At 39.4% G+C, this 20,339-nt stretch overlaps 1 protein-coding gene across 1 annotated transcript in view; it reads left to right on the forward strand.

Annotated features, from left to right (window-relative positions):
• The window catches only part of SI (sucrase-isomaltase), a 51,501-nt gene that overhangs the window by 2,826 nt on the left and 28,336 nt on the right, over positions 1 to 20,339 (forward strand). The window contains exons 3-19 of the mRNA XM_051626269.1: positions 136 to 209; positions 3,827 to 3,947; positions 4,033 to 4,142; positions 4,757 to 4,908; positions 8,043 to 8,214; positions 9,607 to 9,706; positions 10,278 to 10,390; positions 11,171 to 11,296; positions 12,129 to 12,260; positions 12,383 to 12,502; positions 13,666 to 13,779; positions 15,333 to 15,417; positions 16,048 to 16,165; positions 16,555 to 16,726; positions 17,535 to 17,651; positions 18,283 to 18,437; positions 18,981 to 19,065. Coding sequence (XP_051482229.1) covers positions 136 to 209; positions 3,827 to 3,947; positions 4,033 to 4,142; positions 4,757 to 4,908; positions 8,043 to 8,214; positions 9,607 to 9,706; positions 10,278 to 10,390; positions 11,171 to 11,296; positions 12,129 to 12,260; positions 12,383 to 12,502; positions 13,666 to 13,779; positions 15,333 to 15,417; positions 16,048 to 16,165; positions 16,555 to 16,726; positions 17,535 to 17,651; positions 18,283 to 18,437; positions 18,981 to 19,065 — 2,066 coding nt within the window. The remainder of the gene's footprint in view (positions 1 to 135; positions 210 to 3,826; positions 3,948 to 4,032; positions 4,143 to 4,756; positions 4,909 to 8,042; positions 8,215 to 9,606; positions 9,707 to 10,277; positions 10,391 to 11,170; positions 11,297 to 12,128; positions 12,261 to 12,382; positions 12,503 to 13,665; positions 13,780 to 15,332; positions 15,418 to 16,047; positions 16,166 to 16,554; positions 16,727 to 17,534; positions 17,652 to 18,282; positions 18,438 to 18,980; positions 19,066 to 20,339) is intronic.

Here is a 20,339-nt window from a genome sequence, read left to right on the forward strand (position 1 = left end):
AATCTATAGTAATGGTTAGAATTTCAAGATGGTGAAAAGCAGCCAGCAGAACCAGTTATTGCATTAAGAGGTAACCAAGTTATTCCTATATTTTAAAAATCCTGTTAATAACCTATTAATTTATTTCCCTGACAGAATTTTCACCAGAATGTCCCGACATATTAATAGCAGAGAGAATTGACTGCATCCCGGATCAAGTAGCAACAAAGGTCTGAAAACATTCTAGAAAAAATTAGAAAATAAGCTTTATCTGTTAAAGTCTCATGCTTAATTGCAAAAAATTAACTTGTCTCTACTGTATCAGTTGTTTTCTTAACCTTTTTTTGATCTGTGTTTCCCTGAAGATTTTGCAGGGGAGGGTAACTCCTGTATAACCCATTTCAGCCCATTGACAGAAGGTCTGATTTTTCTAGCCACTGCAGCAGTTTGCTGTCAAAGGTTGAAGACCACTGCCAAAGTACTCCCCAGCATCTTGGCTTTGGGATAAGTGCAAACAAAATTAGACATCAAGCAGTTTATAAAGTCACTATTTAGTTTTAACAGCTTTGCCTAAACAGTTTATTTTTGTCTGATGGTCAATTATTAGCATTTGTAATAGTTCAAAAATAGCAAGTGAGGATGCATGAGACTTTTATAAGAGACATAGTCACAGTTTCATTTCACAACCAGTTTGAATCACAGTGTCTTTCTATATTAGTTGTGGTGTCTCTTACCTGGGAGGGTACAGAGTTTAGGAATTACCTTTTGGCTTAAGCATCTATGAATTAAGTTTCCCAGTGAAAAGTATCGCCTTCATGTTTCAGTGCTCTCACATTCAGACCATTTATGCAGTGGTTGGTCTTGAGAGGCTTATATTATTTTTTATTATGATTATTTATTTTTAACATTTACGGTGGATATTCTCATTTTCTGATGGAAGCTTGTGGATGCCTGGTGTCTTTCTTTGGTTTGGAGTGGCAGCTTAGGAGAAAAAATAATTAATGATGTTCATGCCATTCACAGAGGTGTGAGGTATGATTAACGACCTTTCTCAATCCTGAAGTAATTCCCAGTCTAATTCAAAAAATGACAGTTGTTAAAGCTTCTGTCGTGCCATGGGTTTTATTATGATATCTAGTTCCACACAATCCTGTGGGCAAACAGGTTAGTAATGGCTCAGCTCACAGCCTGTTCCTCTACTTGTTTGGTTCCTTCAACCCCCCAGAAGCAAGCACACCACAGTAGGAACAGTCATGCAGATCACTTTCATCTTTAATTACTACCTTTCAACCAGTCATCCCACATGAAGTGCTGTACTCATCAGATGGTGAGAGAAATAAGTTTTGCTCTGGTTGCAACTCTATTGTAAGTCTGCCCTGGTTTTTTGCCATTACCAATTTGAAAGAATTTTTAAAAATCAGGTTTTAGATACCAGCAGAAAAATAGGGCCAGATACAGGTTTGAACATCAGAGCACCTACTCTAGAATTAGAAGCAAAGTAAGTAATTCTTGAACGTATTTTTTTCTTAGTGAAGACCAGGCAGCAGATTTCACAGGACAAGAAATAAATATCAGCTTTAACTTGTGCCCTGATGAAAGCTGTTAGGTGCATGCCTGGCACAAACCGGTCTGACCCCATTGGACTGGGAGGAAGACATTCCTATATACATTTTCTCCTTTTTAGGCTGTTCTAATACAGAAATCAGCAGATCTATACAACTACAGGTGCTCAGTTAGAAAGAATATAACTCTCTGTAGTGGTTTCCTTCAGCAGTTTTCAGAATAAACAGCATCTGGGAACATTATGATTTTCCTAGGCTCACAGAGCAGATTAGTGTCTGTCTTGATTTCTTTATTCACTGAAGATGTCCTAGATGGAGCCAGAAAATGAGTGGGATTGCAGAGAATAGAAGTATGAAAAGCAAATAGATATTTATTAGCTGATCACAGGGCTGGTGAAGATAGACCTGCTGAAAGAAAGCAGATATTTTGTAACTATTCACTGCTGTGGAAAATTGCTGTGAAGTTTGATTAGACAAGAAGAACACACAAGTAAAAAATAAAATACCATGAGCATCTGTCCATCATTGGACTGATACCTTTGAAACCTTGGGGGAAGGTGTATTGCTGCTTTTATTTTGGTTTGTGTGGGTTTTTTCCCCAAATATCCTGCTGGCAGGTTTGTTTGGGTACACCTAAGAGAAACATTTTAGTTCAGCACATACACAAGCTATTCTTTTAATCCTTGGTGCTCAGTTCAGTGTTCAGAAGCCATTTCATACTCTACCCCAGCTAAGCTGTTGCCTCAAATCCAGGATTATTTCCAAATAAGCTCTAACTTTCTCTTTGGCTTCATTGGGTATTGGTATCTATTATGCTGGTTTTACAGCTGAAAGGCTGTGATCAGCTCACATCTTTATTTACACTGAACGATAGCTGTTATAACAGCCTCTCCAGTGCCTTTGGATGAACTCTGCTCCTTTCCCTGTGCCAGGCATAACCAATCTTGCACTTGTGTATTTCCTTCCTTATGCATCAAGCTCAATGTGCCATGAAAGACAGAGCTGTAGCTTACAAATCCACTAGAACCAGATCTAGCTAGAGGAATATCACTGGACTGTAAAGGGGCTGCTGCAAGTAGTCAACGAGTATTTGTGAGAAGTAGCTGAGGAAGAAGAAAAGCATGTTTATGAAGTTGGGAGTGCAGACACTTCAACTAGGAAATGCAGGAAAACCTGTCGTTCAGGGTATTTGGCGTTGCATGGGATAGTCAGTGCTCTAGGAAGGGATAAGAGGATGGTGGTAGAAACTCTGTTCTTACGCATGTAGGATACTCCCCTGCATGATTTCTGGCCTGGAGCTGGCTTCTCTTCACTCCTTTCGGAGGCTGAGAAAGGCATTTGACATGCACCAATCAGGTTGGTCTCTATAACCCAAGACCAAGGGCCACCAAGGACAGCAGCAGCAGAGATTTTTGGAACATCTCCATGTTTCAAGCTGCAGAATATTTTAAATAAGCATGACACAAACACCAAAACCATTTGAGCACAATCAGGTGAAGGCAGAATAGCTTCCTTTAGTTGGTATTGCTACTTGTATTGCTACTGCCCTTTGCCCTAAGTCATGGGTTGGGATTTTAATGTGAGAAAACTGATGTGCTGCCCAAATCTTATCTTCAAACATAAAACTCATGTTAATTTGTAACAGCAAAGCAAAAGTACTGCAGCTTATTGGGCTGCTGAAAGGTAGTGTAAAGGTTGGTGCCACTACAGTGAAATACATGCTTTGAACAATAGGCTTGTTTACTTGGGATTTTTGGAAAAAGGTTTATATATCTCAACCTGAGGTTCTGTAGAAACAATCTGAACATTTCTGATATTGGAAAATTACATTAAAATGTACATATTATACCTAATGATGAATTATGAATATGTGGATGTTTAACCAGACGTTTACCAGATGTTAAGCCAACTATAACTTTTCTCTCCAGGGTGTGACTTGTGGTCAGACTGTATTGCATCTGTCACAGCTCAAATGTTTCAATAATATATATTTTTTTTAAATGTTAATTTTTGCCTGTGGATTTTTGTGGTATTAAGGAAAAATGAATGCCTAATAAGCAAGTTTCTAGTCTGAATCCAGAAGAAAATGCTTTCAGTTTAGTGTATTCTGTATCATTGAATTCACTCAATAGAGTTTCAGAAAAGGAGTTGATCTGATTGAAGATGTTACTAAGATTTCTGTGGTTTGGGGTAAAATACACTCCATATGCATTGTAAATGTTTTAATACAGAGGATTCATTTGTGTAAAATCAACTAATTTATGCCCCTCGTGTCCTTAAATCAGAGCACCTGCAAACAGCGTGGCTGCTGCTGGAGTCCCCAGAGTGACACCAGTGTACCCTGGTGTTTTTTCTCTTCAAACCATGGGTACAAAGTGGATGGGTCAACAAGAACAACTCGGGCAGGTAAGCTGCAGGCTGAGCTCCCCAATTTATGCACATGCCCATGTCCAGTTCAACACAGTAACACTGCAACGTGTTTTTTCACAAGGATTTGAGACCACACTAACAAGGCTGCCATCACCTTCCCTCTTTGGAAATGATGTCGACACTGTCCTCCTCACAGCAGAGTATCAGACACCAAATCGCTTCCACTTCAAGGTTCATTTTTTTTTCTCTGCTGGTGGAAGGCTCATGTTCTGTGCAAGGTTTTAGGCTGGGTGTTACTGGGCAGTGAGGTTAGGAGGGCTGGATTAATCCCTCTGATGCATTCTCATGACTCCCACTGAAGTGCTTAGCCATCTATGCTGTTGCAATACATCAGGTTACTAAGGGTTTAGCACACTGGGATTTCTGCCTGAAAAATCACTGAAATATATTTACTTACTTTTTATTTATGGCCTGGCCATGTCTTTTAATCATTTTGACAGACACCATTAGCTCTTCCAATGATTTCTGTTTTCTCTGGTAATTTCAACAGTCCCATGAATATGGGGTATCAATGAGTTCTGGAGTTGAGCTGGGCTTCTTCTGGAGGAGACCTTCCTCTTGTGGTGGGTTCTGGCGAGCCAGGGAAACACAGGGTCAGGTATTATGAGGGAAATGGCTTAAATGAGTGATGAGAGTTGGAAGTGTGAGTAACAATGTAGGCAGAAGAGGAGACTGGGATAGGGATGGGAATGTCTAAGTCAGAATTACAGGTTGATGCTGGAAAATTTTTGAATTAGACACTAGTTTTTAAAGGCCCAACACTTCTGTTGTTTGAATACATGCAGATCACTGATCCTAATAAACAACGTTTTGAAGTTCCCCATGAGCATGTGCAACCTTTCACTGGATCTGCAGCCTCTGATCTAAAGTATGAAGTGGAGGTGAAGCCCAACCCCTTTGGCATCGTGGTGACCAGAGTGAGCAATGGCAGAGTGCTGTAAGTGACGTTGGTGATACTTCTGACTGACCCAGATGCTACTAACACTGAAAGCCATGTTGCCAAGCAAGCAATGTATGTTCAGGATGCCCCTTTCGACGTGTAATCTTATTCTTCTCTTCTTGTGACTCTTGTGAGGCCTTTGGAAATTCTGTGATATGGAAAGCTCTGTCTAAAAGTCTCTCAGTTCACTTTCCCTAAATACTAAAGAAATCTTTACAGCTACTTTATTCTGTCAATTCTTGGCATTTTTATTACCTGAAGGACTCCTTGCCAGTGTTTGAGATCACATGGGAACACTCTTCATTGTGTCTTTTATCTTATTTGTCATAATCATGCTGAAGCTATGAATCATCAAAACCAGGCTGCCCTTTAGACCTATGGTTATCCAAGGTTAGGTGGTACAAGCCACTGACTAGCTGGTCATGCAATGATGTAAGTAAAATATTTTACATACTTGCACATCTAATGCTTTTATACCATTTAGGTTCTAAAAATAAATAAATCAATAAAACCTATGAACATAACAACATGGTTCTAAGGCCCTTCAGTAGGGGAAAGTGTCAGGATCAACATGCTTATTAAATCAGTCCAGGAATGACTACCTGTCAGAGTGCTAGGCCAGCTGGATTCTCAGTGCTTCAGGTTTAATTAATTAGCTATTACTTTTGTGCTCTTATTAGTGTTGTTTTCTTGCTTGGAATCCTCCATAATGATTGATTTGCAATTAGAGAGAACACAAAAGATGGACTTGGTATTCAGTTGTGTGTGACTGATTAAATAGGTGTATGGAGGGGAAATAAGAAATCTAGTGCAACAGAACCATGTTGAAGGAGTGCTCTGGAAGGTTGTCTGTATTTTCCTTGGGCTTGTGTTTAATTTGATGAAAGTATCTCAGAGAAAGCTGCTGTTAGCATGGGATAAGGGCAGCCCCTCAGAGATAAATCCTTGCCAAGTTGGTTCACAGAAGGTGAGTGCTTTCCCCCAACTCTTGAGCAGCCGAACCAAAGGGAGACCTCTCGGGAAGAGTGAGGACCAGTGTGTTATTAGAGTTCATGACAAAAATCCTAATTATCCACAGGGTTCTCAAGCCTGTGACCTTCCTTCGTCCTTTGTTGCACTTGAGCCCCCAAGAGAGTCAGAGTTGTGACTGACCTTTTATCACCCTCCTTTGCAAGGCCCCCTGAAAGGCTGCCATAATTTCACTGGAAATACAGACTTTCCCTCCCCTAAGAAAGAAGGTTTCAGTACAGTTTGTGAGCAGATGGGCAAGATAGTCCTTGAATCATTAAAACTGGACGGAAATACATGAGATGAGGATAGGATAGGATTTACCTTTGAAGCCCCTCTGAAGTCTTTGCATTTTTAACTTTTTTTTGCAAAAAGAAAAGATAATTGAGCAGATTAAAACTGTAGCAAGCCCAAACTCTCCTGATTTTGTTGCTTGAAGTACTTTGCTGTCTCAAAGTAAGTGATTTTCTCCACTTTCAGGGAAAAACTGATTTTCTGCAGATCCCTCTAAGCTCTTGGTGTAATGAAGCTCAAGATAACCTTCAAATCTGAGGATCAGCCTCATCCCAATTGCTCTCTGCTTTAAATCTGGTTTAACACACAATGTCTTTCCATTTTTGATTGTTTCATGTAAAAAGGGATAACTAATGGAAAGTTAAACAGATTCTGGATAGGGGTCAATTTTGAACACATTTTCCGATTGGAAGTGTTTCACATCTTAGAGGAATGAAAATGAAAAATTAACATTATTAAATTAAAAAATAATTAAGTTTAACATTTGGATTGACTCCATGAGTTGTGGGGGATCCTTACCCAGGGTGATATTTGGTGGCGCTCAGAAAATGCAAAGCAGTTCCATGTTTCCTGTGGACTTTGCTTCTTTGGGAGACATTTAATTGTCTTGCAAAGAAAAACATCAACAAAATCCCACCATTCTTGTCACACAATAGAAAATGACCACATTTTGGCAGTGTTGTGGGCACATACCTGGCTGTAGAAAAAGATCCCTACGGATGGTCTCCTCCATTCATCAGGAGGGAGGGTACAAAGATGCAGCATGAAACTTTGTTGGACCATTGGGGACCACAGGTGGGGTCACAACCTGAAGCATTTCTGGTCAAGGGAGTCTAGAGCCTGGTTCACTGTTACAGCTGTGACAGCTCAGCAGAGCTAAAGGAAGTAGAGTGCATGAGTGAGCCCACTGCTCTGAGCAGCTCCTTGATGCTCCTCACAGCAGAAATCAGCCCATTGCCTCCTACTCTGTCTCAGCTCTGCTCGGGTTTCCAAACAGTTGCTGAGTGCTACCCATAGGAATGAGGACTGGAATTAGGTTTTGCCTAAGTATTTAAAGCTCTCATAATCTTTGTTTGAAATTGGAATTGTTTGTCTGTAATGAAATGGAGTGCTGAAGAGTACAAAATTAAGTTCACAGAAGAAATGCTATTAATGAATGTACTTTTGCTGTGTGTTTTGCAAATAGATGTAAAGGAGGAATATTGATCTCTGGCTTGTTCTATTTGTACAGATATACGCAGTAGTCTCTGTATATATGTTCAACACCACCAACTTCACATTCCTTAAAAAGCTCACCAGTTGATTAATGCAGAATTTTCCACAGGAGACATGGAAGCCATCAGACAGAAACTGAATGTCTGAACCATGCTGAGGGTCGCACTATCACTTTAAGCTGTGCTCATCTACACCCAGTTTATTTGAGAGCACGTGGCCATAGTCTGTCTTTCCTGGTAGTGACTGGCCCAGCAGCACTCGAGTGGATTTTGTTCATTTTTGTCAGCAAGCCAAAGCTGCAGTGGGTTTGCAGAATGTGATGGAGTGGATTATTATTGTGTTTCTGCCCACCCACAGAAATCTTCCTTCTGCCCCGTTGCTGTGAGTGACCACAGAGGTGGATTCAGGAGTCAGAGCAACAGCTGCACAGTGGGAAGCTGTGGTGGAAGAGGGGAGGGCAAATGTTGCTGTGCTCCAGGCCTGCACCATTCCCATCTCCTTCAGATCTCTGGGTGGAGACACCAACCTGGCACCCAGCTCTGACTGAAAGAAGTAGAAATAATTATTGCAACAATTCTTGGTAATTTTTTTTTTTTTTTAAATTGTCCCATCAGGTTTGATACTACTATTGGACCTCTGCAGTATGCTGACCAGTTTTTACAGCTGTCCATCAGACTTCCCAGCAAGAACATTTATGGTGTGGGAGAGCACGTGCATAAGCAGTACCGGCACGATGTGAACTGGAAAACCTGGCCCATGTTCAGCAGGGATATTGGCCCCTCTGGAGTAAGGACTGGTTTGATTGAGCTTCATTTTTGCAGATAACTTCTGGAATCCCAGCCAGTGGTGCAGTAGACACATTAACAAGAACCACTGAGTTTTCCCCAGAGATTTGCTAGGCACTGCATGTTATTGCTAAGAGCCAGATGGTACTGATCAGAGTTCCTTGAGGAATAGCTCTTTACAAATATTTTTATTTTTGTGTTGATGTGCAGTTGAAAACCAGTTGATAAACATTAATATATGAGTCTTCAGTTGCTACTGATAAAGAAAATAAGGAACAATATATCCTAATGCATTGCTGTGTGCAGCATTCAGTAAAGATGACACATGCTTCAGTGAACATCCTTATATCTGAGCAAATTATGGAAAAGTTCTCTTTAACAGTTATTACTTATGGTCTGTATGGCTGTCTCTTTCCAAAATGCTTCCCAGGGCATTAATTTATCAATAACTGTGAGAGTATTACTTTTACCTTAGTTTCATAAAGCAACAACCCACAGGGCTTCCTTTGACAGACTACTTCAGTGTCTTACTAAAATAGGAGCTATAGTAACAGAAACTAGGGTGTGACACCACTAGATGTAAACAGTTAATAACTTGGAATTTGTCCCTTGCCTTGAGACACCTTCTCACTATCTTCTCTGATCTGCAGATAGTTCTTACCTGAATAGCTCTATTGAGCATAGACTCATTAAACTAACAGTGAACAGAACCAAGTTAGGCTAATTTCAAACTGCTCAAGTTCTGTTTCTCCTTAATTTGTTCTCAGTTATCTTTTGCAAGGGAAGAAGCACAACTATTGTAACCATTTATTTTTTTTTAAATGTCTAAGGTTTTTGTTGCTAATAATAATGGGGGCGGGGGAACCCCACCAAACAAAAAAACCCCCACACCACACATTAGAAAGGAGATAAAAAAGAAGCAAGGCACTCTCTTATTTCCATAGATTAGACATAAAAATGATTACCTTGCAGGATTCATAGAACTACAGGTTAGATGTAAAAATCTAAATTTGTAAAATTAGATGTAAAATCTAATCTGTGGTGAAAGGTGATGAAAACACCCTTCAAGTTCTGTTGTTCCCTTGATGTGCACATGTATTAGACAGAAATAGCACTGCACTATACGCAGACTTGCCTGGAGATCCATCATAGCTGCTTGCTTCTGTTATCTATATATTTGGAGCAACATATGTCTTAATGCAAAATGTTCCCATAAAGGAGGATGCTGGGAAAGAGCAAACGGAGCTGTAGGAAAGTGTCAGGATTTTCATTGTTGTTGTTGCTCTATTTTGAGAAGATTCAGGTTCTTCTTGTGATGTATTTTGAAAGATCCCAGAACATGTAACTGCTGTTTAGATTTTCCCTAGCTTAGTTTTTTTTTTTCTCCTTTAAGGCAATGCATAACTTATATGGAGTTCAAACTTTCTTCCTGTGTTTGGAAGACAACACTGGAGCCTCCTTTGGTGTTTTCCTAATGAACAGCAATGCCATGGGTAAGAAAGCTTTTTCTGTAGCTCTGAGCACTGCAATTAAATGTCTTTTTTTAATTACTTGTGGGACTAGAATCAAAAGTGTAGTGTAGTGCACACAACCTAAGCAGTAAGTAGCTCACAGTTAACATGAAGGTTGTGCTGGAAATCTGAGGGTCAGAAACCTGTCCAAAGCCTCTCCAGATATGCAGGACACTGGAATCTGAGCCTAAGTTTGGAGTGAAAAATATTTGAAAGTAAATGCCCTTTAGTCTCTGTAGAAAAGTAGGTGTGCATGTGTGCTTTGCAGAGCTCTTCCCATCTCTTGTGGCTGCAAAGTGGTACTAAAAAAAGAGAAAAGGTTAAGCCATTGGATTTCTTCTGATTCTCTGTAGGCTGTAATGTAATGGAAATATGGACATTTAAAGGAGTCATCTGATTACATTTCCCCTTCATTACCAGTTCAATTAATGGGTTTGGGTTCCTTAGGTATTTTTATTGTGTGCTCTTTTGTCTTTTCTAATAATCATTTAGAAAATTCCACGGTTACTTTAGCATGGATTCAGAGCTTGTTTTGTGCTCTCTTGCCCGGCAGAGTTTGCAGTGCAGCCTGCTCCAGCAGTGACCTACAGAACCATTGGTGGGATCCTTGATTTCTATATCTTCTTGGGGAACACTCCAGAGGAAGTAGTCCAGGAGTACCTGAAGGTACCTTTAGCTGGAGAGATAATGTATTTTTTAAAGTGCTTGGGATTTTTGTGGTGGGTTTTTTTCTGTCTCTTCATGACAGTATGTCTTCACTATACTATCTATTAACTGAGACTATGACTCAGTATAAATTTAACTAATAATAGCTGTTAGTATGTCCCTAAAGTGACTGCTGTCATCAGTAATAGCTGATTGGAGTTCATCTGGGGTGTGGATGTTCTTAGCTGGCCTGTTAGGAGTAGCTGAAACCTAAGCACTACTTTTGCTGGAGGTGCTGGAGCAGAGAACATGCAGCAGCTGAAGGCCCAGAAGGTCTGCAGCTGCTAAATTAATCTCTTTGTATGGCCTGACAGATTTTCACAGTGATCGTTTCAGCTAGAGATGGTCTATATATAGAATAACTTACCCTTCCTTGCTGGAGCATACTCTCGTTATAAGGACAAATTCCTGTTCATATGGCAATATTGTGGGATAATGTGCTTACAAGTATTTCATCATTCAGTCATAAGCTATGATTGGTATCTTCTGTACTTCTTGAGATCTGCTTAGGTTTCAGTGACACTTTAAGGAATGGGCATTATCCCAGAATATTTGTGTTTCTTAAATGTTAAAGATCATAGAGTAACATTTTATTGGGAGTGGGCTGCTCGTTTCACACACTCAAGCTTGGAGTCTATTATTCAAATAGATGTAAGGAGTATGGATCTAGGGAAACGGGCACTGAGGAGACACACACAGTGTCCACTGATGGTGAGTGAGATTTTTGCTCTCAACTTGCAGTTTGTGGGACTACCACTATTGCCTTCCTACTGGAGCCTGGGCTTCCAGCTCAGCCGCTGGAATTACGGGTCTCTGGAAGAGGTGAAGAGAGTTGTGGAGAGGAACAGGGCGGTTGGACTCCCTTATGTAAGTATGGGGCTTGAGGAGGGCAGCAACCCCGTGGAGGCAGAGGTCTGCAGCAGAAATGACCCAGAGATCCTGACCATGGTGTTCTGCAACTGGTTCATTTCACATCAGTTTAAATTAGTACGTTCCTAACTCACAGGCTGCTGGTGTTAAAGGTCTTTGTGCATTTTAATAGTAGACCAATTAGCAGAATGTGGGACACGGTGTAGCTTAATTACAGTAAGTTTTATTTGAGCACCTTATTGTAACATTTTTTCAGTTATACTTCCCAAATATATGCTTTTATCATGTTACTTACTCCATGAATGTATTTTTTAATTGTCCTGTAGACAGTTATGGAACCATATGTTATTCTTAATTGACAGCCAAATGTAAAGTACAATTAACATTTAAAATTAGATTTCAGATTACATTAGTCTGATGGCTTAAATAGAATAAAAACACTCTCATGTTAAGCTAAGAATTGAGGAAGAAATGTTTGGATTTAAGGGGATAGCTCTTGAAGTTAAGCAATAAAATAGCCACACATCTAGGGGCTATTTGAAAGGAAAATAATATACACATTAAATTAAATTCTGTTAATGTTAAATGCAACTCTTTTTAGACACAAAAGATGTGTCGGTACCATCAATTAGGGCTGTAAGCATAAGGAGTGATGCACATTGTTTGCAAGAGGTCCTGACACCAGACTTTGTGCCAGGCTGCAGTGAAGTCCCAACAGTAAATTCACTGGATGACATATGGGAATTGTCACAAGAAATTATGTTAGACTAACACACAAAATCTTTACGTATCACTTATCCTGTTAGAGCTGGACTCCCTTCTCTTTCAGGATGCTCAGGTCACTGATATTGACTATATGGAGAAAAAGAAAGATTTTACTTATGACAAAGTGATGTTTCAAGATCTCCCTAATTTTGCATCTTGTATGCATAACCACGGACAAAAATATATTATCATATTGGTAAGCATATAACTTTTTCTCTTGCAAATACTATAACTATTACTATACTTTACTTATTCTGTGTTATTATTATATTTGTTGCCTAATTTCTTTGTGGTCTTTGTTTTCTACTCTTTTCTCAGGATCCTGCTATCAGCACAGAAAAGCTGGTTGATGGTAGCCCCTATGGAAGCTACGTCAGGGGAGAGAGCAAAAAAGTCTGGGTTAATGAATCAGATGGAGTGACAACATTAGTTGGGGAGGTAATCAAGTTTTTATGAGTTTGAACTTGGTTTGTTGTCCCTGTTATGTTTTAATTTGGGTCAGGGAGCTCCTTTTAAACTCTCCTTTCTTAAGTTGCTTCTTTCAGTAAAGTTACCTACCAATGAGAACAAAGTTGATAAGGTCTAGGATGGGATACTTCTCAACCTTCCTTGATTATTTTTTTTCCTAAACTAAGGTAGTTTGAAGGCTCAGGGGACAATTCATCAGCCAACTCCTATTGATTGTCAGTATTGACTGAAAAGCCACCTCGCACATTATCCTTTCAATTTACAACTTTAACTTCAATGGAGATGTTTTTCTGTTGTGTATTGTTCCTTGTATGATGTTCCTTGTATAACTTAAAAGAAAAGCAATTGGAAACTCTGAAGTTAAGAAATTCATATTCTTTCTGCCTTCTTTCTACAGGCAAGCTATGTCACTCTATCTGTTTGTCATTCAAAAGTCATCAGAGCACTAGTTTAGCTCACTAGGAGGGTCCTGGTGGACAACAGGCTTAACATGAGTCAACAGTTTGCCACTGCAGCAACAAAGGCAAATTGGATCCTGGGCTTCACCCCCATTCACAGAGATTTAATCATTCCACTCTTTTCAGGGCTTGTCAGGCTGACCCTGGAGTACTGTGTCCAATTCTGGTCCCCACAATTCAAAAAATATGCAGACAGACTGGAGAGGATCCAAAGGAGGGCCATGAAGATGGTCAGAGGGCTGGAGAACCTGCTCTGATAGGATAGACTGAAGGAGTGAGGTCTTTTCTCCCTAGAGAAGGCTCAGGGGAGGGGGGTCGCTTCATCACAGTATTCCAGTATTTAAGGAGTAGCTACAAAGAGGACAGAGGTTCTTTCTTCACGTGGAGCCACATGGGAACTACAATAGGCACATGCAGAAGTTGCACCTGTTTTACAGTGAGAATAATCAGTCACTGGAACAACCTCTCCAGGGGCGTGGTAGAGACCCTGTCACTGGAGGTTTTCAAGATGCAATTAGAAAGAGTGCAGACTCATCTAGGTTCCCTTTCCCATGAATGGTGGGACCAGATGATCTTTCAAGGTCCCTTCCAACCTGGGCTGTTCTATGTTCCTGTGAACTCTTTTTAATATCGTTAAAAGTTTAATTTGTTAATATTTCCCTTTTAATATTGCAGGTGTGGCCAGGGGAAACTGTGTTTCCAGACTTCACCAACCCAGAGTGCACTAGCTGGTGGGTGGATGAGTGCAAACGGTTCCATGGCATAGTGCCTTATGATGGGATCTGGATTGTAAGTCATTCAGAACTTCCTTTTTTATTTTTATTTAGAAAAAACATAGGCAAGGATAGATGTTTATCAAATTCAATCTCAATTGAATTTGAAAGGGATGTTTACTATTACTAATCTGGAATCAGTGCAGGATGTGTGTGTCTTCTGGTGTTGAATTTGCAATTCAGATTTGAATTTTAAATTTTAATTTGAATAATTAATTGTGACACTTAAATGATCTACATGCTGTTTTTTGAATATTCAGTGGCACTTTAGAATGCTTCAATCGATGAACCACTGCTAGAGGCAAATGCCAGCACACTCCTGTGCTCAGAATGGCAATGTTTGGAGACCTGCATGCCTGGTCTGTGAGTGTGTGCTAAACAGAGCCTGGATTCTGAGTATAATATATATGATCTATGTGTCTGTGCTCCAAGTAGGTCATGGAATTTCCAGTTTGTGGATATGCAATTGCTATTCCAGAGAAGGATTTGGAAAAATAAGGGTCCCTTGAAAGATTCTTCCACAAAATAACTGAAACAATCTGGCACAGTGGATTTTAGGTGCAGGTCATGGAAATAAGCTGAAGTTAAGAATATTTGGGCTGACTGGATTAGTTTTTTAAAGGAATAGCCTGTAATAAAGCTGCTGAAAGTGTGTGCCTGAAGGAATTCTGTACTTAAACTTCTCAATCTCTGTCTCAATACCTTCTTCACTTTATGATTTTTGTGTTTTTTTCCCACGTCCTTTTACTTAAATAAATCTTTTGAAAGAAAACAAGAATCTACTGAATATTTTGCTATGCTTTTTAAAAAGCTGTAACAATTTTAAATTAACCTGTATGGCAAAACACAATCCTTCAGCTGCTATGTGATAGAATGACTTTTTCTCACTTATTTTTGCCAACTCTCTGGTTCCATCAAGTTAAGCTATGAAGTGTAAGATTGCACAGCTCTCTGACAGAGATTGAAGCAAATTGGCCACCAGACTGCAGTGTCCCCATGAGGAATTTGCTCTCTTCTTCCATGCATGTGTCTCCTGCAGCAGGTTCAAGGATGCACACAGAGATACATCACTACCACATAAAGTATTTGTGGAAGGGGACAGCAAAATTTTAAAATGTAGTGGCCTGGAAGGTATTATGAAGGAGATGTTTAAGAATATCTAGTCACCTTGTGTGTTTTGACAGAAGGTAACATTGTAGACTTGCTGGTTCTGCATGTCTATCCAGAGACACCCTCCACCAAAGACACTTTTCCTTGAGAGATGTGTGGAGTTGGTTATAGGTAGGGACAACGTACTCCAGCACCTCTTGCAGTTTCTTTCTGTGGAGGGATAAGATGTAGCTTTTGTGACGTGATGCTCACCTGCATATAGAGGTCTGTGCAACACTGAGACCAGTGTTCAAACAGGAATGGACTAGATCAATATTGGAAGTTATATCGTTCTTGCCCAATTGCACGATACGAGTTCTATTCACATATTCCTTACAGGGCAGGAGAACAGAACATAAGACTTTGTTAGAAAAACATAACTGAGGACATTTTATTACATTCTACATCTTATCTTTTCAGGATATGAACGAAGTATCCAACTTCATTCAAGGCTCAAAAAAGGGATGTGCAGAGAATGACTTAAACTATCCTCCTTTCACTCCCAGTAAGTCCATCTGCTTTAACCAGAAAGCGAAATATCAAAAAAATATCAAATGCATTACTGTGCATTTGGCTACAAGGATGCAAAATGATTTTAGTGTAGTTCTTATGGGTCGGGTCTGAACACTACCATTGACAGAAAATGCCAGAATACTTTAGCCCTTGTCAAAGGTATGGTGTATATAGCTGTTGTTTTTTTTTTTCCCCTTTTCAAGTTACTACTGAATGTCATCATTGCCTTTATTATGTCTGGTAATATAATGATCTTCTTTCACTATCAGTAGTTTTTGAGATTGATGCAGAACTAAAATTGACTTCATAGTTTGTATTAAGCAGTAGGTTTAAGTAAGCATTGCCAATGTGTTGTCAGTTAATTCAGAAATGTAGAGTCCAGTTCTCAGTTATTCCTCGCATGGGTGAAAAGCTTAAGAGTAGGAAAGGTCACAGAGCAAAGATTAATTGAACCGACAGCCAAGAGTAACATTTTTTTTGTAGTAGTAGCAATACTGGCCTCAGTGCAAACATTAAAGAGAAAAAAGGGCTTCAATGTCAGGAATGTGCTATAAGTTAAAAATTATAAATATTCTTAATTAAAATGTACTTTAAAAGTGATATTTTAATTTCTTTATTGAAGATATTCTCGACAGGCTCATGTTTTCCAAGACGCTTTGTATGGATGCAGAGCAGAAGTGGGGGAAACATTATGATGTCCACAGTCTTTATGGATATTCTATGGCCATATCAACACAGAAGTAAGGAATGCATCCTAAAATCTTTACAAAAAGGTTTCAGAACAGTAAATGGTCTGTATTTTCCAAAACAGCAAGAGATTTCACTTCTAAAGGAACCGAGTTCCTGGAAAATCCTGCCTTACATTTAAGCCAATGCAACTAAGGCAAAACCTACTAACTGAAGCTGGCAGTAAAAGCCACACCTTGGTTATCAAATCTATATTGAAAGACTTTTTAAAACTAATGTCTTGAACTTTGCTAAAAGACACCTGGTGAACTGTAAAGAAGTCCACATCTCTGGGATGAGAAATTATTGCATATCAGCCAGGGAAATTCTGCCTTATATAAAACTATTGATGTCAGAGTTGCTTTTTTTCCTTCACGTAATTCCAGTCTCATTTCCTTTTAAGAGCCATCCAGACAGTGTTTCCTGGAAAAAGAAGCTTCATTATTTCAAGGTCTACTTTTGTTGGATCAGGAAAGCACACAGGACACTGGCTGGGAGATAATGCAGCAACATGGGATCATCTAAGATGGGCAATACCTGGAATGCTGGAGTTTAACCTCTTTGGATTTCCTTATGTATGACATTAGTTTGTGCCATCCTTTAAAAACATGGATAATCAGTAACTCTGCCTCTGTTATAACAGATTATCTCATCAGGCCCTATCTAGATGTCTTACATTTTCAGCTCCAAATTAATCCCCTTTAGGAATTTGGATTTAACATTTTTTTTTCCCAATTATTAATTTTTCATTTAGGCCACTTATTACTGAGCCTGTGTGTGTATGGTGAGAGAACTGTGGATACATGAAATACATAGTAACTGTGAATACATATAATCTTATATGTCCCAAGTACCTGTTACTTCAAGTAACCTTCAAACACTTTGGTGTTTTCCTTATTTCAAATGACATAGAGACATCCATTTCTAAGGGAAATAGCCAAATTCCTTTCCATTATTTGTGTTTCATGTTTGAGATTTTTTTCCTAATGTATGCATGTTAGCACCAAGCAGGAAGATAAAGGTTTGGAAGAAATAGAACAATCACAGAATCAAAGAATGGTGAAGGGTGGAAGGGACCTTAAAGAGCTTTATGTTCCAACCTCCCTGCTATGAGCAGGGACACTTCCCACTACAGCAGGTTGCACAGGCCTCATCCAGCCTGGCCTTGAACACCTCCAGGGAGGGCAGTAGCTAGTAAACTGTTTGACTTTGTGTACAACATAGCTGAATTTGAAAGAAGAAAGGTACAAATACATTGACTGGCTTGGTCAATCTGGCCAGCAATTAAGGTTGAATGAATGCATCTCTGAAATATAGAAGCTTTATGTAGAGATTAGACGTGCAGCACAATAAACACCCAACACTTTCTGGTTTCATTTAAAGATTGGAGCAGATATTTGTGGTTTCTTTGACAACACCACGGAAGAACTTTGCAGACGATGGATGCAAGTAGGAGCATTTTACCCATTTTCCAGGAATCACAATGCAGAAGGTTTCGTGGTAAGTTTCACTTTCTCTTACAAAATGCTTTGTGTTACACTACCCTTTAACAGTGTCACTAGTAATCATGACTACCAATAATGATGCTCTAGCTGACCAGTTTGAAAACAGCAGAGCCTTAAGCTCTCCTTATGAAATCTTAGGTCTGAGAGGCTCAGTTTCATAAGAGTTAATTGCATCTACTTGGCACTACACTTATTTGGCAACAGTTTCATCACCTTGGTTGTGGTTGCCACCAAGGGCAAGCACTCCTTGCTGTGTGACCCATCAGACTGGCTCTTGGGAGCCTTTTGGCATACACCTGACTGCACGCCAGAGTGAAACCCAGCCTAACCCTGATGGGACCTCCTTGCAGATGGGCAAGGAGGAGTGTGCAGTGCAAAACAGGGAGCCCAGAGAAGTAGGACCTAAGGTCACGCCACCCGGAAGGCAAATGCTGTGCAGATGTGCACCACGGAATTTCTACCTCTCTGAAACAGCAGCCACTTTTCATGTTTCACATTCAGTGTTTTCTGTGTAACTATGGTCATAATGATAATAATAATAATAATAATAATAATAATAATAATAATAATAATAATAATAATCATCATCATCATCATCATCATCATCATCTGATATTTGTTTTCAGTCTCAAGATCCAGTTGCATTTGGACCTGATTCAGTCTTGGTGAAAACCTCCAAGTATTACTTGAACATTCGCTACACTTTGCTGCCCTATCTGTACACACTCTTCTATAAAGCTCATACTCAAGGGGACACAGTCGTACGGCCAGTTTTGCATGAGTAAGTTTATTCATCAGCCTTTCTGATAATTTTATAAATAGGAATAAAAAAATCAGATATATTAAATATTATTAGAGACTATAAAAAAAACCCTGATGTAGTCTGTTAAAATGTGCATTGGAATACATATAGACAACTTCCCAATTCATGGAATACCATTTTGGAGTAATCAAAAGAATAATCAGAAACCATCTGTAATTTCTGCACACACATATATATATATATGTGTGTGTGTCTGTCACTCTTATGAGTTGCTATGACATGTTATAGTCAGTTAATAAAAATTATATTGTATATATAATATACATATAATTGTATAAGAACATATGATTCCTTGCCTGGATACTCTTGAGTAAGTTGGTTTGAGAACACATGAACAGCCACATTTTTCACACATATGTAGACAATACTTGCTGAAGGAAGACTTTAGCTTCTCATCCTCAGGTTGATTCTGGACAATCAATACCCTGAAATACTGGGCTTGCTGCTGATGGCATAGTTAATTACAAAACAGCTATTGTTATCTTCTTCCCCTGTGCCCAGGTTCTACACTGATGAAGAGACTTGGGGCATTGATAGGCAATTCCTGTGGGGTCCTGGCCTGCTTATTTCCCCTGTACTTGATCCGGTAGGTTTGGTTGTTTTGGTGTCTACCTCATCACCACTTCACAGGGCAGAAAGACACATTGAGTCACCAGTTCAGCTCTTTTCTCTGGCAGGGAACCGCAGCATGAAGTCCCCAAGTTATATTATTCCTGTCGCTCCTTTATTGTTCTGATTAGAAACCACCTTCCAGTTTTGAGCCCTTATTGTTCAGTCTTGAGAAGATTATGTTCTTCAGGTTGAAGATTATAGCTCCTTTACTATAGGTGCATTTCCTACTGAAATCACAGTCCCTTCTTTTTTATGCTGAACAAGCTGAACTGCAAAAGTAAGCTCTGCCATTTCCCTGAGGATCCCAGGAAATTTGCTCTGGACCTATATTAGTTTGAACTCTTCTGTCTTGACCAGACCTGTAAAGTCTATTGGCAAAGAGATTGCAGAGGGTCATGTTTATTAGCATTAACACAGCTCTATCTCCAGTGCAAACATGGGTTTTGCTGCATCCTTAGATTGTTTCGGGTTTTTTTCTATTGGTATATCACATTACTGACTTAAGGCTGTTGATGGATTCCTTAGAAACACAGGTTTTGCTTCTTTTTTGTTGTTTTTCCCTCTTCCATTTATTGTTTCCAGTGGGAGAGCCCACAGCGTGTTTTTAACACTGTTCAAATGGAGAATCTTACACTTTCTGCTATTAAATCCTACTCCTATTTTCCAGTCCTCTAGGGAGTCAGAGTCATCTTGCCTCATATTCTGATTCACCTCAACTTTGTAACATGTCTGAATTTCCTTCCAAATCAGCTTCTCTTGCTGCATTTCAGTTTGTCTGTGATGCAACAAGAAATCAAATAGATTGTGTCTTACTCTGTGGCAGAATCTTATAAATTATGATTGTTAATGCCAGTAACACATGTGCCAGGAAGAAACACAAAACATTTTTAAAATACATAAAATGGAAGCAAGATTCTGAAAGATGCCAGCCCAAAAAAATGTGAAAATAAAGAAGATATATGGAGATACTTGTGGATAGGGGCTGAGCCACTGGATTTGAAGCATTGTGACTATGGGCTGCATGCAATGAGCTGCTGCATTGTAGAGCAGTGACTCAGTTGTCTCCCAGTGGCTTTGCAGGAATTGTACTTGGATTACTGTCTCCCTTTCTGGGCATCATCATAAAACCATTAAAGAAAACAGTGAAGAGGAGTATCAATTATTTTCTCAACGTGAACTTCAGTTTTATTGGAAGGTTTAGTTTATTTGATCAAATTGCCTTCAAATGCTAAAGTTGTTTCTTTGCTC

Source organism: Apus apus, chromosome 8 (assembly GCF_020740795.1).
Source record: "Apus apus isolate bApuApu2 chromosome 8, bApuApu2.pri.cur, whole genome shotgun sequence".
Lineage (NCBI taxonomy): Eukaryota > Metazoa > Chordata > Aves > Apodiformes > Apodidae > Apus > Apus apus.